General features: G+C 44.5%; 1 protein-coding gene across 4 annotated transcripts in view; it reads left to right on the top strand.

Annotated features, from left to right (window-relative positions):
- MRPL48 (mitochondrial ribosomal protein L48) overlaps nt 1–12,352 on the top strand; it is a 42,562-nt gene extending 30,210 nt beyond the window's left edge. For all 4 annotated transcript variants that reach the window (XM_033947512.1, XM_033947513.1, XM_033947514.1 and 1 more), the window contains 3 exons: nt 4,893–4,995; nt 6,187–6,276; nt 12,079–12,352. In XM_033947512.1, the coding sequence (XP_033803403.1) occupies nt 4,893–4,995; nt 6,187–6,276; nt 12,079–12,153 (268 nt within the window). In that variant the 3' untranslated portion in view covers nt 12,154–12,352. The remainder of the gene's footprint in view (nt 1–4,892; nt 4,996–6,186; nt 6,277–12,078) is intronic.
- The last annotated feature ends 4,227 nt before the right edge of the window (nt 12,353–16,579 follow it).

Raw genomic sequence — 16,579 nt, 5'->3', positions numbered from 1 at the left:
CAAGGTTGTCCACATAGCTTCCACATTATCAGTTACTTCTTGAACCTGTAGCATCTGGGAGACGAAATCTCCCATGCGTGCGAAGTCAGTGCCTCTGAAATTGAGTACCCTTGTTTTTGTTTGTGATCTAGGGAAGCCTTTCTTAAGGTTAAACCATACCATGTTATGGTCACTGGTGTCTAGCGTCTCTCTCACCGAGACGTCCGAGACGCTTTCCCCATTCGTAAGTACCAGGTCCAGGATGGCCTGGGCCCTAGTGGGTTCTGCTACCATTTGTTTGAGCCGTACTCCCTTCATGGACGTTAATATCCTCCTGCTATCACAAGTTGTCGCTGATAGTGTGTTCCAGTCTACATCAGGCATGTTGAAGTCTCCTAATAGAACAGCCTCCCCCCGTAAGGTGATATTCTCAATGTCTTCAATTAATTCTGCGTCCTTTTCCTCCGATTGTCTCGGAGGTCTGTATACCACACCAAGGTACAGGCATTTTTCTCCACCTCTGGCCAAGTTCACCCAGATGGATTCCCCAGTATACTTGACATCTGTGATCCTGGTTGTCTTAATGTTCTCTTTGATATAAAGTGCTACCCCACCACCTAACTTACCCTCTCTATCTTGTCTAATCAGGTTGTATTCCGGTATGGTTATATCCCACCCATGAGATTCTGTGAACCATGTTTCGGATATTGCTACTATGTCTATGTCTGCATTAACTATTTCTGTTTCTAGTTCTAGAAATTTATTCCCTAGGCTGTGTGCGTTGACATACATAACTCTCCACTCTGTCTGTTTGCTGAGCTCCTGTTATGAGCCACCCATTTGAGTCAAATTGTCTCCTAGCGATTCGTTTGCAGTAAGGGTACTTACCTCAGACCTAGAAGCGTAATGTCGGTTCGCTACATCAGGATTCTTACTTACTGCTCTGGTGTAAAAGTGGGTACCCACCCCCGACTTACCTAGTTTAAAGCCCTTCGAAGTAGGCGGGCTAGTCTGTGTCCGAAGACATTCTTACCTCTGTTGGTCAGGTGGAGTCCATCTGGTCCCTGTAGTCCCTGTAGTGTCTCTCCGTGATTCAGGAATCCGAAGTTCATCTCCTGGCACCATCGTTGTAGCCACTCATTCGTCTTCAGGATGCGTTCGTCCCTGTCCCTTCCTCTGCCCCTAACAGGAAGAATGGAAGAGAATACTACCTGTGCTCCTATCTGCTTCAGCCTCTTTCCCAGGGCTCCGAAGTCTCTCGCTATGTCCTCCAGGGTGTTCTTGGCAGTGTCATTCGTTCCGACGTGGATGAGCAGCATGGGGAAGTGGTCTTGGGGCCTGAGAAGTCTATCGAGACAGGTGGTCACGTCTCTTATTCTGGCTCCGGGCAGACAGCAGACTTCCCTCGACTGCATATCCGATCTGCATATCGGTCCCTCGGTGCCCCTCAATATGGAGTCCCCAATGGCTATTACTCTACGCTTCTTTTGGGGGTGTCGATCCATCGTCCCCGGAGATGGAGAAGTGTGTTGGTCCTGGTCCACGTCGGTAGTCTCTTCCTGCAAGACCTGGAATCTGTTCTTCAGGCTCAGCTGTGGAGTCGATGTGGAGCTGCCCTGGTGAGAGAAAGAGTGAGAAGGTGAGGAGATTGTAAATGGGGGGGGGGGGGTCTCCTACGTTTATCTGTGGAGGAGGTCACTAATTGCCAGGAGTCAGTGTCTCCATCCATCTCCTGAACTGCAACAGTTGGTTTCTTTGTCGGCGGCCCTGGAGTCATCATGGGTGATCCGTCACGGGCCCGTTCTGTGATTTGGGATAGTTCCTGCACTATCCCATCGATTTAGGCCTCATCCTCTCTAATGCCTCTCAGACGTTTCACCTCCTCCCTAAGGCTTCTTAGTTCCTGCATGATGTCTTCATCCCGCTGACCGACCTCCTCTGTCTGTGTAGAGGCCGTGATGTACTGCTGTGGGATGGTCTCGGTCTGCGCGGAGACGTCCTTTCCCGGGGCTGTGTTCTCCTCCGTCTGTGTGTAGGCCGAGTTCATCTCCCGGATCACTTCAGTGCAGGGGATGCCAACCTTGTTTGTAGTTTTCACACTCCTCGTCCGCACTGCCATAACAAAAGGGAGAGAGTAAATGAGAGAGAGTAAATGTAAGAGTAGGAGAGATAGTATGAGAGTATGAGAGAAGAATGAAGAATGAGAAGAGGAGAAAAGTTTTTTTTGTTTTTTTTAAGTTAGATTTTTTAAAAAGTTTGAAAATTAGGTTTGCTGCTGGGCTGCCTGGTTCCCTTCTCAAGGCTCCTTCGCAAAGGCGCTCTCGCTAAGGCAAGCGCCTTTGCCGCTCGCCTTCGCCGTGCACCGAATGGCTGGGCGCCGTTGGCTCCCTTCCTCTTAAAGGGGAGCCCGGGCCGATGCGACCTGTGATGCGGTGGGGGTGGGCGGAGCTAGCTCTCGCCGCGACCCCGGTCTGTTTGCCTGCTCCTAGTCCTCCTCCCTTCTGTTTCTCCGGCTTCCTCCCTCTGCCTCCCAACGTAACAAGCCTTCAGTCTCCCGGCAGTTGCCCTTCCTTAAGATGGCCGCCGGACTCCTCCTGCCTCGACAAGATGGCCGCCGGTGATTTTGGGTTGCCCTTCTCCAAGATGGCCTCTACCCGTGCAGGCAATCTAGTGAATCGATGTTGCCTCCGGTCCTGTAATCCACCAGATTCTAGAAGCGTCACCATTCTCTGTTTTAAAAGCATTTCCATTAATTTGCTTACCACAGAATTCGGACTTAGCAGCCTGTAATTCCCTACTTCTTCCTTCCTTCCACTTTTGTGGAGAAGGACCACATTCGCCCTTTTCCAGTGCTCCAGTACCATTCCCGACTCGAGACTAATTGAAAAGGTCAGTCAGCGGAGCTACCAAAACTTCCCTATGTTCCTTCAGCACCCTAGGATGTACACCATCCTACCTTTATTTTAGCTCTGAAAATCGATAAGGGTCTACCACTCCTCTATCCCTATTCACGTTTGTCTTCTGCAGTCCAGCTCCTGGTACTTCATACTTCAGCCGTGAACACAGAACAGAAATATTTGTCAAGCGATTCAGCCTAATCTTTATCAGCTTCTACATATTTCTCCTCTTCAATTTTGAGTCTCACAAAGTCACTTTTGCACATCCTCTTATTAATATTTCTAAAAAAATGTCTTGTCATTACAAAAGGATGTCAATGGCTCCCATATCCTTTTGTAATGATTAAACGCCATTTTTCTATTGAAATATACACCATATACTATAGGGAGGGGGAGTGGCTCATATTGTATTGTTTATTTTAACTCATATTGTATTGTTTATTTTAATAATAATGGGGATGATGGGAGGGATGAGGGTTTATATATACACTTTACGATACTGTAGGAAGATTTTCAAGTGTTGTTTTTCAAAGTTATTTATTTTGATATTTGGACACTTGATGAAAGTTTGAAAATGAATAAAGATTATAAAAAAAAAAAAAAATGACCCCTGTTCGTTTACAAAAATTGGATTGCTCTAAGTCTAATAGATGTTGGCATTGTCATCTTGAGGCTGGAACTCTAGATCATTTATTATTTTATTGTCCTCTTATTAATAATTTTTGGAAATTGATCTGGGGTCAAATAAATTGTATATTAGAGAATCATGTGGCCCTGTCATATGACACAGTTTTGTTTGGGATGTCTATGAGGGCCAAAAGTCAAATTTCATCGAATAATAACAAACTGTTAATGATTTTAACAGGAGTTGCCATCCAACAAATAACATACAATTGGAAAGACTACAGGGGGTTGAATTACTGTTTCTGGTGGAGTTCGGTGTGTCATGTGTATGAAATGGAAAGAACATTGGCGGTTAGAAAAGGTTATTTTAAGAAATTTAAAGATGTGTGGGGACCATTAATAGATTACTATAATAAATAATTGTATTTATCCCCATTCATTATGTATATGGTGGGAGGGTGGGTGGGTGGGTTTTATGAAAATGTGATAGGTAATTACAAATATATTGGAAAGGGAGGGATGGGAGGTAATTTATAGTATAAGATGACTGTAGAGTGTCAAGTGAAGAATGTATATTATGACTTGATTTATTGTACACTTGTTTTCATATTTTAAAAATGAATAAAGAAATATTAAAAAACAAGAAATGTCTTGTCCTCCTGTTTTACCATGTCTATTTTATCTTCCATTTGAATGTGCAGGTCTCTCCTATTTTTATTGTTATATTTTGTTTTTATGTAATTTTATTTTATTTTTTAATATTCTTTATTCATTTTCATATTTTACATCACTGCTGTGACCTGTAGAAGCCAAATGGTGTAGAAAATTTGATAGACATTTCAACTGGGTCCCCTGGAACTTGGCCAACTGCTGTAACCATTAGCTACTCCTCCATAGTTCAAGTTCTCTATCAAGTTGAGGAAAGGAAATTCCCCTTCTGTGGGTCTGAGCCTGCAAGGTCTTGTCCTTCAAGACCTGATGTGTCTGAGTCCTGCTTCCATAGAGTGGGAGACTTTTTTTATTTTTTTAATTCTTTATTCATTTTTAAACTTTCATCAAGTGTACAAAATTCATATGAACAATATTAAATAGACCACTTGAACATCTTATCAGTATACTTTATAAACATACAAGCAACCCTCCCCCCACCCTCCCTCTAAGCCCATTATTAATTGTAAGATCATAAACCCTCCAATAGAAACCCTCCCCCTCCCAACACTAAGTGGTGTATAATTAATAGAAAAATGGCATTAAATCATGACAAAAAGATGTTAATGGCTCCCATATTTTTATAAAATTTTTATAATTTCCATTCTGTACCGCCAGTGGGAGCCTTTTAGTGTGTTTTGTATTGTTTGTGTGGCTAATTAAAACTGTTTGTTATTTATGCAGCTACGCCATGCCCACTAAGACCCATGAAGTGATGTTTATGCAGGATAAAAGCACCAAGATGTATGTGGATGCAGTGCTGACGACCCACGAGCGTATTGTTCAGGTACCCTATGATTTGACATTGTAGAATTATATTGGGCAGACAAGCTGAACCCCTGCAAGGGGGTGGACATGATTACAGCCTGATGGAGATTTGGTTTGTTCAGTTTATTTGCTTGCAGTAAAATAAAATCATAATTAACGTTTCACTATTAAATCTACCTTCCCCCTCTAATACAAAAGCCCACTATATCACATTTCACCTTACAGAATCCCCTCAAACCTACTGCAGAAATAGCAAAGTTTTTTCTATACATACTTAAGCTTCACTTGCAAAGCTGGCAGTGGTAATTTTGTTCCACAATTTGGGTTAATAGATTAGGATGAAAAAAAAAACCTGAGCAAGTAACAGTAACTAGGCAATCTTGGCTCATATGTAAGCTTCTAAAGCTTCTGTTCTCTGGCTTACTTACAGCCCAGGTAAACTGAGAGTAGGGCGGGAATGGCTATATGAACATTTTTAGTGCTATATGTCACTCTGGCTCCCATTTTTTTAAACTGATTTTTGTCATAAACAGAGTGGAAAACTTAGGTATTGATAAATTTGCTATACTGCCCCCATCTAGCAATCAAAGTGGCTTACAATAATAAAAGGAAGCCCCAGGTTGTAGTCTGCACCTGACTATCTCTCTACCACCCAATCTCCTCTAAATTCTTAGCAAAGAACAGAGAAAAACAGGTTTTCAGTCTTCTTTTTGGAATTTCTTGAGGGTAGTTTTGGTTCGTAGGTGTAGCAGTAATGAATTCCACAGTTATAGGGCTAAAAAGAAAAATGCTCCCTCGCGAGTACTATCCAGTCTTCTCTAGCTAACAGGGAAGCCGCTAAATTGTGTGAGAGCGTAACATCCTAGCTGAAGAATATGGAACCAAGCAAGTAGGAAACCCTTTATAAAAGAAAAAAGCAAGAATTTAATACAATACATTACTGACAAGAGGAGATGTTCCTTAAGAAGTGTCTGCTCCTCACAGTGCTGTTTTCAGAGTTGTGAGTCTTCCTGAGGTGTAAAGCCAGATGTGAGCTAATGATAGAATGTACCCTAGAAGCAGTGACTCTGAAATGGATTACATCTCAGGAATAAGAGGGCGCGTGACATCTAAAATTCTTGGAGGGGGATCTAGCTGGTCCCTGCGTTTTAGTGGGAAATAAATTGTTTGATCTTTGCTGTTTATTTTTTTGTATTTTTTTAATTTTTAGATCAGTGGTTTGAGTTCAACATTGGCACCTGTCCTCTTAGAAGTTCTGCACATGAATCAGCCTGAAGGAGTTCACCTTTCTGTCAAAGAGGTACGTACATATATTTACACCAAGACCATATACCATGTAAGTTGTATAATGCCCCCCAAAATGAGGAAGAATTATTACATGCTGCTCTCTAGTGACTCTTTAAAGAGCAGCAGAGTAAGTATCTCGGTGAAGGAGCTGCTCATTCTCTGGAGTTGAAGTGCTTTATGTCTCTCTTGGGAGGAATATGAGAGAAAAGGCAAGTTGCTGAGGAAAGTTAGATCCTGCTTCCATCAAAAACATTTTACCCTCCTTGTCCAATCCATCATCCTCTCCAGATTGGACTATTGCAACTCTATCTACTTAAGCCTAACTAAGAAAAACCTCCACAGACTCCAACGGATTCAGAATGCCACGGCTAATTATGATCAGTTGTAATCTCTTGTTAATTTTTGTTCCAATATCTTCATTACCTGTAAATATAGTTTATTGTAATTTCTTATCAAGTTTTGTTTAATTGATGTGAACCGCCTAGAACTCCCTGGGTATGGCGGTATACAAAAATAAAGTTATTATTATTATTATCTTCGTTAAAAGTAAATTTGACCATGTCTCCCCGCTCCTGGCCAAGCTCCACTGGCTTCTGATAATCGCCAGGGTCCACTATAAATGCGCCTGTTTAACTTTCAAAATCCTATATGGTATCCTCCCTCCCTTTATCCCTCTTTCTTGGAATTCCTCAAACCCTAATACCACCAGATCCTTCCACAAATTAAAACTATCCTTTCCCTCGCTAAAAGGCATTTCCCACACAGGAAAGCTAGGGACCTCCCTCCACTTCAAAATCACTGAGCTCTGGAACAACCTTACCTCCCCTCTTCGGAACTTGAGCTCTCTCCAAGTTTTCCGCAAACATCTGAAAACCTGGCTTTTCTCAAAAAATGTAAGTCTCCCTCCAACTTAGGAATCAAGGAAACTCTTATATCTTGGCATCCCAAGTCCTCTAAATTTTCTTCACACTTCTACCTCTAACCCTCTGTTGTAGTTCCTTCCTATTTCTCCTACTGTAAACCGCGTCGAGCTCTACGAATGTGGAGATGATGCGGTATACAAACCTAAGGATTAGATTAGAAAAGGGGGAAATACTTTCTATGGAAAATTAGGTTTAAAAGTCATTTGAAAGTAAGTCCACCACTCTCTGTGTAAAAAAGAACTTCCTAGCATTGGTTCTAAAATTGTCCCCTTTCAGCTTCTCTGAGTGCCCCCTTGTGCTTGTGGTTCCCAATAATCTGAAGAATCTGTCCCTTTCCACCCTCTCTATGCCCTTCATGATCTTGAAAGTCTCTATCATGTCTCCTCTGAGTCTCCTCTTTTCAAGGGAGAAGAGCCCCAGCCTTCCCAACCTGTCTGCGTATGAAAGGTTTTCCATACCTTTTATCATTTTCGTCGCTCTTCTCTGGACCCTTTCAAGTATCGCCATGTCCTTCTTGAGTACGGTGACCAATACTGGACACAGTACTCCAGATGCGGGCGCACCATCGCATGACACAGCGGCATGATGACTTCCTTCGTCCTGGTTGTAATGCCCTTCTTAATAATACCCAACATTCTGTTTGCTTTCTTGGAGGCTGCTGCACATTGTGCCGTTGGTTTCATTGTAGTATCTACCAGCACACCCAAGTCTATCCCCTAGCACTGATCCCCCAATTTTGTAGCTGAACATCGGAGGTTTTTTCCCTAAATGCATGACCTTGCATTTCTCTATATTAAAGTGCATTTGCCATTTGCTTGCCCACTCTTCCAGCTTGTTTAGGTCCCTTTGTAGGTCTTCACATTCTTCCGTGGTTCTAACCCTGCTGCAGAGTTTGGTGTCATCCGCAAATTTTATAACTTCACACTTCATTCCCGCTTCTAGGTCGCTTATGAATACATTGAACAGCAGCGGTCCGAGCACCGACCCCTGGGGAACACCGCTCGTGACCTTCTGCCAGTCCGAGTATTGGCCCTTCACCCCAACCCGTTGCTTTCTGTCTGCCAACCAGTGTTTAATCCATCTGTGTACGTCCCCTTCCAAGCTTGTAATTAGTGTTAATGTTATTTTAAAAAACCACCTGGAGACTTTAATGATATCAGATAAATTTGAAACTTGAAAGTGATTTCAAATAAACAGTAATTAACAGCAGAAAGCCATCCAGCCTTCCCAACAAGGTGATCATTCTGTGCAGGCACTCTTCTCCCATGTTTAAATGCTGGCTGTGAAGTCACCACCATAGAGGCAGCCTAATATGATTGGGATTATACATGGTTATAACCAAGACACTCAAGTATTGCTGACAGCATTCAACTTACCAGTCAAGATATCATCTTCCTCTCCCCTTAGCTGCACAGCACTTCTACTCACGGTATATGAAAATAAAATGACATAACACACTGGAGTTGTCAATTTTTGTCTAGCATCAACCTCAGTTCCCCCATGCTGGACTTGGCTAATCTTCTTTCCATTTGCAGGACATAGACTGTAGAGAAATCCCCTTTGGTACTGGCTAACAGTACTGCAGAAATGTACCTGTTGTGGAGTATTCAGACTAGAGGCTGACCAAAACTGCCTCAGCACTTTTGGCCAGTCTTATTGCCAAAACCGAATAGTAAAGATTGGTTGTATGAATATGAACTAATGAGGCTGATTTGTGAGGCTAATATTTATGTGCAGAACAGTGCAGATGTATGCTGGCACTTATGTCTTTTTGTTTTGGCATAATGAAGCTGCCCTCACCACAGAAACTTTGTGTGGATGTAGCTGGTAGGCTTCACCGATTTAATGTGCAAGTTTTACACTAGAGAATGACATGGGGAAAAAATTTGTCCCTGCGACTACCATCCCTCTCCCCGCCCCATCCCTGCATCCACTGTCCCCGCCCCGTCCAAGCGACCATTGTCCCTGCCCCGACCCCGCAGCATCCATACAAGCCTCAGTACTGCAATATTTAGCTTATTTCTTTCTTATAAATCAAAGTTCTGGCTGCTGAACTAGAGAAAGAGATGTTCATGGCAGGGCTTTGTTTATAAATTTTTATCAACACAACTAATATACTACTTTATCCTAAAGCAAAAAAAAAAGAAAATAAATAAATATAATTTTTTTTTCTACCTTTTTTGTCTGGTTTCTGTTTCCTTCATCTTCTCATTCAATTCCTTCCATCCACTAATTGTCTTCTCTCTGCATCTTCCATTTGCTCTGTTACTGTGCCTCTCCCTCCACTCCCCCCCCAATTGGTCTGGCACCCATCTTCTTCCCTCTACTCCCCCATAGTCTGGCATCTCTGTCTTCTTCCCTTTCCAGCATCTTCTCCCCACTCTCTCTTCCCCATTCCCTTCAGCATCTTCTCCCCACTCTGTCATCCCCATTTTCCTTCAGCGTCTTCTCCCCACTCTATCTTCCCCATGTCCTTTCAGCGTCTGTTCCTCTCCACTCCCCTTCAGCATCTGTTCCTTTCCTCCACCAGTCTTCCCTTTCACCATCTCACCACCCTTCAGTACCTCTCGCGCGGCCCCCTCCCTCCTTCCTACCTACCCAAATCTATCTATCTCCCTCCCTCCCTTTTACCTTCGTGGCGTGTTTTGAGTAACTTCTTCAAAGCTTTCGGAGCCTGCAAACAGTAGCGTGCGTGTGTGGGCGGAAGCTTCTCTTCTGACACAACCAGAAGTTGCATCAGAGGAGAAGCTTCTGCCCACACACGCACACTACTGCTTGCAGGCTCCGATGGCTTTATGAAGAAGTTACTCAAAACGCGCTGCGAAGGTAAGGGGAAGGGAGGGAGATAGATTCGGGTAGGTAGGAAGGAGGGAGGGGGCTGCGCGCGATTGATGACCGCGTGCGTTTCTTCCCTTAACTGCAGGGACAAGGCCATTTACTGCTCCACGGGGCGGTGGATGGCCTTGTATCCGTACCCGCAGTGAGTACTTTTTCCCTCCTCACCGTTTCGGTGGGTTACCCACGACTAGCTGCGGGTAACAGCCACCTATTCATTCTCTATTCTACACTCTTGAAATTAGCATCTGATTTAGCTTACTGCATGGGTAACCAAACTTGTGCTGAGGGAACCCTGGCCAGTCAGGTTTTCAGGATATCCACAATGAATATGCATGACACAGATTTGCATACCAAGAAGGAAGTGTATGCAAACTGATCGCATGACTGGTTGGGGTTCCTCCCAACACGGGATTGAGAATTGTTGATTTACTATATAGCACAGTTTGAATTTTGCAATAGAAGCTATGTGCAGCTCTACCACATGGAATTCTACATTAACCCTGTTAGAGACGACCACAAACTACAAATTAGTAGAAAAAAAGAAGTGAAACACTGCAGCAGAGACAGGAGTAAGAAGACAAGAGGGGCTGGATTAGGGAATAGAGAACTGGACTCTGTTCAGCTCCCCTTCTCTGCAGGCTGTCTTTCAGGGAGGGGCTGGAGCAGAACACCCCTGTGGAATCAGTACACAAAACCTTCCAACTCCATCATTTATGGTATCTCCACTTTGACTCTTGACTCCTTTATATATATATGAGAGTTTGCGGGGATGGGGACAAACTTTGGCCCCATGTCATTCTGTAGGTGCCACTTTCACTAATATAAATATCATAAAATATATTACATTTTGTAATCATCCAAGAACTTGATATCAAAATATATTCTAAAAGTAAAACAAATCCTGAAATAAATTGGTTAATTAAATTATTATCTGTGAAATAAGAAATGTAAGCATTATAATATTTGCATACAATTTAACTCTATTAAGAGTCGACACATTTTCACCGACTGACTCCACAGCCAAAAAATTGCTTCCGACTCTGACTCTACCTACAGCCCTGCCTGCTACTAAGCAAATTGACATTTGATTTTCAGGGAAAATTCTGTACACTTTAGGCTGCAGCTGTGCTAAGCAGGGCATTAGGTTTTTAGAAAGAGAAAAGAAGGGTTCAGGAGACAAAATCCCAGCCTGCTCTTCCATTTAAAAAAAAATCATCAGCAATGAGAAGCTGCAGGAATGATACCCTGAACTTCCTCAAATGAATCATAGATTTAATTCTAATGCGCTTGTACAAGAGTTGTTTAGTAAAGGACAGTAGGTAAGATTATTAATTCTTCCTCTTTTTTATCGTCCCTCCAGACCGGCACAGAAATGGATGTCTCTTTTTATTTCTTCTCACAGCCAACTAGCTGTATCAAGAGAAAGCAGACCCCACAAGCACTCTAAACTGTAGTCAGGGCCAGTATCGGTGGCAAGGCGTACAGCTGAGGCTCCTCTAGATTCAGAAAAACCTGGGGAGGTAGGGGAAATTGGGGGGAGGGACTTGACCCTTCCGAGTGTAACACCCTCGAGGTCGGTAGGGCCCTCGAGAGGGCCCCCCAAGCTCAGTCCAGACAGACAAAGGGACAAGATTCACTAACCAGATCCAACAGGCCTTAACAAACCTCAGCACAGACTGCACTAACAGACCACTCCACCTGCTGGAGACTGAGAAAAGACTGATTGTAAGAGGAACAGCACAGCCCACTTTTACTGATGCCAAAAGTCAGTGTCTCAGTCTCCACCTGCTGGCAGAGGAGCGTAAACCATCCGGTTCTGTGCCAGTCTGGAGGGACTGAAAGAAAGAAAATGATCAAGTAAGGACCTAATTTCTCCTTTTCTTACTGCAGCCCTTTCTTGATCGCCAGTTTTATTTTTGTCCTATGTTCCAGAGAACTCTTTGTTTGCACATAGTTCCAATCTATCAGAAGACTTTCCATGCAGGCTTTGCTCTTTCTGTAAAAGTATGTGACCTGGATCTGACACATTCTTCTTCCTGTCTTTCTTTTACTAGCATACAGAGACAGATTTCCAGGTACGCTTCAAAATCCAATCAGAACTGCAGGAGTTAATGGCAAAAATGAGCTGAACCCTTGCCCAGCAAGTGCAGAAGCATGGAAGATGGATTTCTCAGTAGCATCTGCTCATTGATCAGCGCAGATATCACCTTCCTATTTGTAAAATAGTCATTTTTTAAAAAATCATTAAAACCCTCTTATGTTGTGTTCATATTTTAATGTACACTTGATGTGTATATGTTAAAATGAATAAAGATTTGGGGAAAAAAACCCTCTTGAAACTTTTTGCATTTTATTTTCAAATTTTGCCATGGGGTTTTGAGATTGGGCCATTTCCTGACCTATTGTCTTTTGCTGTAGCCTCTTTCCTGCATCTAATTTTAGCCCTGAGCACCGATATTTTAGCTAAGGCTCTCACGAGGCAAATAAGCATGTTTTGCAAACTTTAAACCGTAGCCCTAAAAAAATGTCCAAACCAGTGATAATGGATGTTATATTACCATGGGATTCACTAACCATGGGTTAGTGAATCCATGGTAAATTTAATGTTTTTTATACTACCTGCCAACCACAAAGTTATTGAAGCAATGTACTTCAGATACAGTAGGTAGTTTTCCAACCTGGCCGTCTGAATTTGTACCTGAGGCTAGAGCATGACAGGACAAATTTTCTCCCGTTCATGCACATTCTTTTCCTGTCCCTGCCCCATTCCAGCAAGCTCCATCCTCATCTACATAAGCCTCAAACACTTTAAAATCATAAGTATTCAAGGCTTATGCGGTTAAGGCAGAACTTCATGACAGGGACAGGGACATTTGTCCCCTTGTCATTCTCTACTTAAGGCACTGGATGGTTAAGTGACTTGTCCAAGCCATACAGGATAATTTGGCCCTCAACCCCACCCTCCATCTTTTTATGACAAATCTATTTTCTTTAGCACTCTCCAGACCGATAGAGGTTGATCTTACAAGTGGGTATATATCTCATCATAACCAACAGGTGGAGACTGAAATAAAACTGGAATAGTACATAAGAGATACCTTCCCCTATTCCTATCAGTCTTCTTTCAGTCTCCAGCAGGTGTGAATGATCTGTACCCATCTCCCTTGGTAGGGCTGTTGGAATTTGTTTAGGGAGCCTAGTCCCCGTTTTTGTGCCGGATTGAGCTTGGGTGGGTCTTGTTTGGGGGTCCGTCCGACCTTGGGGGTGTCAAACCCGGTGGGGCTCATGCTGGGTCCCTCCCCCCATTTCCTCTGCCTCCCCCCATTTTTTTAGATGAGCTTCAGCAGTAAGCCTTGCCCCTTAATTCAAGCAAGGCATACTGCTTTGAGAGCCTATGGAGTCTTCTGTAAAACAAAAAAAAATCTTGAGGTAGTGCCGGTCTGAAGGGTTGCTTTCCCTTTAACTATGCTGTAAATTACTGTATTTTTTGACTAACCGGCACTTTTATTATAGCTAGGCCACATATGGACCAATTGAGCACTTCTAAGAGGAAGTGGTGCACAATTTGGTCCAGACGTGAGGCACTCGTGGTGGGCCTGAAAATAGCTGTTTGGGCCAGTGCGGTCGTGGAGCTCCGTCGGCAGGGGCTGCAGGCGTCCAGAGCTCCCCGGACTTAGTGCCTCACGAGTCGGCAGGGAGAAGTGGGGAAGCCCGATCTTCCCTTACCACCCCAGAGGGATTCCCTCTAAGCTGATTTTTGTTAACAGCTGATGCCGGCTTGCCTGCTTTAGCGGGAACAGTTCAGGCTTTCCAGCTGCTACAGGCCCTGAAGGGATTATTTTTGGCGGGAACTTCGCCATTTTAACAGACAGGCCTCTCCATTTTGTCTACAACCTCAGGTGACCTTCCCCCTGTATTGGAAAACAGGGGCAGGTTTCAGCTGGGTCTACTGCTATGGCAGGGAGTCCCATGGGACCCCCTGGGGAGTTTTCCCCTGAATTAAATTTTTCTTTGTGCAGAGCCTATTTTCATGTGGCTGGGGATCCCATATGCACCCGGGGGGGGGGGGGTTCCCTCTGCACCCCCTGTGGTTTTGCCTCCCTCTTCTCCTTTGGTGTCCTTCCCTTCTTCCTCCTCAGTTGTCCAAGCACCCGCAAGTGGCTTGGGTTGCGGATTGGTGGTCAGAGGAGCGTGTTGACCTGGGTGAGGACCTGGACCCTTTTGAGGACTTCCAGGTTCCTCTTGAGGGGACGGTTGCTGGCAGCGGAGTGTCGGGTTTCCCGCCTTCTAGCGAAGAGGCTTCCGTGGTGCATCTTTTTTCAGAGGGATGAGCTACCAGACCTGATTCAGCAGGTCTCCTCGGTGCTGCGTTTTGAGGAAGCGCCACCGGAGACCCCGCATGTCGGGGACCCTCTGCGTAGAGGGATCCGTACTCTTTCCCGCTCTTTTCCTATGCATCAGGATTTTCGGGATATTGTACTGGCGCAGTGAAATATGCTGGAGGCGCCATTTTCGGTTAAGCGCGCGCCATGGCTTGTTTGTATCCTAGCCCAGAGGGGGATAGGGCTGCTTTTAAAATCGCCAGCGGTGAACGCGGTGGTGTCAGTGATTTCTAAGCGGCATATTGTGCCTCTTGAGGGCGGTTCTGCCTTACAGGACTCTGAGAAGCGTAAGTTGGAGACCATTCTTAAGCAGAATTTGGCTTTCTCTGCCTTGGGATCCAGGTGGCTATTTGTGGGGTGCTGGTGGCTCGTACCATGTTTCGGTGGGACTTGCGAGAACTGACGAAGCCATTTAGAAAACAGTGTGGGTCCAAGCAGGAGTGCGGAAAGCTTGCTGCTGTCGTCCGTGCTCCTGACCTGTGCATTGCTAGCGAGGGAGGGATACACGCTGGACCACCAGGTACAGGGGGGGATGAATGATCTAAAAATACTGTGGGGGGATGATCTAAAAATACAGGTGGATGATTTAAAAAGGTAAGGGGGAGGCTGGGGGGCTGGCTGGCTTGGGGCGGGTTGGTTGCCACTACACGTATCTACCATTAGACGTGCCCACCTCTAGATGTGCCCTTTTCCCGGCCTACCACCAGAGGGGGGACAGAGTACAGGGCACACCTTTTGGTTAAAAATTTTTTTTCTTGGTTTTTCCTCCTCTACAGGTGGGTGTATCTTATGGAGCAAAAAATATGATTTTTGAAATTTTAATGGAAGATTAAAAAAATATATATTAAGGATCAAGAAAGAAATTAGAGATTTGCAAGTCATACTTCCTTGGTATGCAAATTTTATCTTATGCATATTCATTGTGGATAGCCTGAAAACCTGATCTGCCTGTGGACCTCTAGGATTGGAATTCAGTAGCCTTGCCCTAGCATCAAATGTACATCTGAAAAGTCTGTACTGCAACTATTCTAGTGGAAGTGGTGGCAATGAAGACTATCTGAATTTAATAAAGCTTGGGACAAAAAGAGAAGATTTTGAACGGAGGATAGATGGCATGGATGGGCAGACTGTCAGGGATGGGCAACTCCAGTCCTTGAGGGCTGGAATCCAGTCAGGTTTTCCCCAATGAATATGCACTGAAAGCCGTGCATACAAATTGATCTCATACATATTCATTGGGGAAATCTTAAAAATCCGACTGGATTCCAGCCCTCGAGGACCGGAGTTGCCCACCCCTGGGATAGGTCATAGGTCTTTTATCTACCTTTATATTTCTATTTCCATTTGGGAGAAGAACAAAAGGGATTTCTACACAGAGAAAAATAAAATGTAGACCAGATTCAATGCTCCGTTTTCCTGCAGTCAGTCTCAGAACCCTACTCGTACCCCTAACCCAATCACCCCATCTAATTCTTGAGTGCTTCTTCGCACTCCAGTCCAAGCCCAGGCGGCTCATTTTGGCTTCTAAAACCATATGTACCATATTGTTCGCTCTATAAGACACACTTTTTCCCAAAAAAAGTGGGTGGAAATAAGGGTGATCTTATGGAGCAAATATCCCACCCCCAGTACCTTTTTAAAATTCTGGTGCCCTCCCTCGCTGGACGCGGCTGCCTCGGAATCCTCTTCTCTCGCGGCAGAGCGGCGCACAAGGCTGCCTGCCTGCCTGGTCCTGTGCTGCTTCCCACAAGAACTGACAGCAGCCATCAGTTGTTGCGGGAAGTGGCCCAGGACCAGGCAGGCAGCCTTGTGCGCCGCTCTGCCACAAGAAAAGAGGACTCCGAGGTAGCCACGTCCAGCGAGGGAGGGCGCCAGAATTTTAAAAAGGTACCGGAGGGGGGCTGGCTGTCACTACACGTGCCTGCCATTAGACGTGCTCTGTACCCTGTCCCGGCCTACCAGTAGACCACCAGAGGGGGGACAGGGCACACCATTTGGTTCAGAATTTTTTTTGTTTGTTTTTCCTCCTCTATAGTTGGGTGCGTTTTATAGAGCAAAAAATACAGTACTTCCTACAACCCTCCATAGGCTGGATGGACAGAAAAGTTATCTGATTGTTGTTTATCCTCAGCTTGGCCACCTCTGTACATCAAATATACACAGCTAATGCTGA

The sequence above is a fragment of the Geotrypetes seraphini genome, chromosome 6 (genome assembly GCF_902459505.1).
Source record: "Geotrypetes seraphini chromosome 6, aGeoSer1.1, whole genome shotgun sequence".
In the NCBI taxonomy this organism is placed as follows: Eukaryota; Metazoa; Chordata; class Amphibia; order Gymnophiona; family Dermophiidae; genus Geotrypetes; species Geotrypetes seraphini.
Note: the sequence above shows the minus strand (reverse complement) of the source record. Positions and strands in the feature narration are given on the sequence as shown.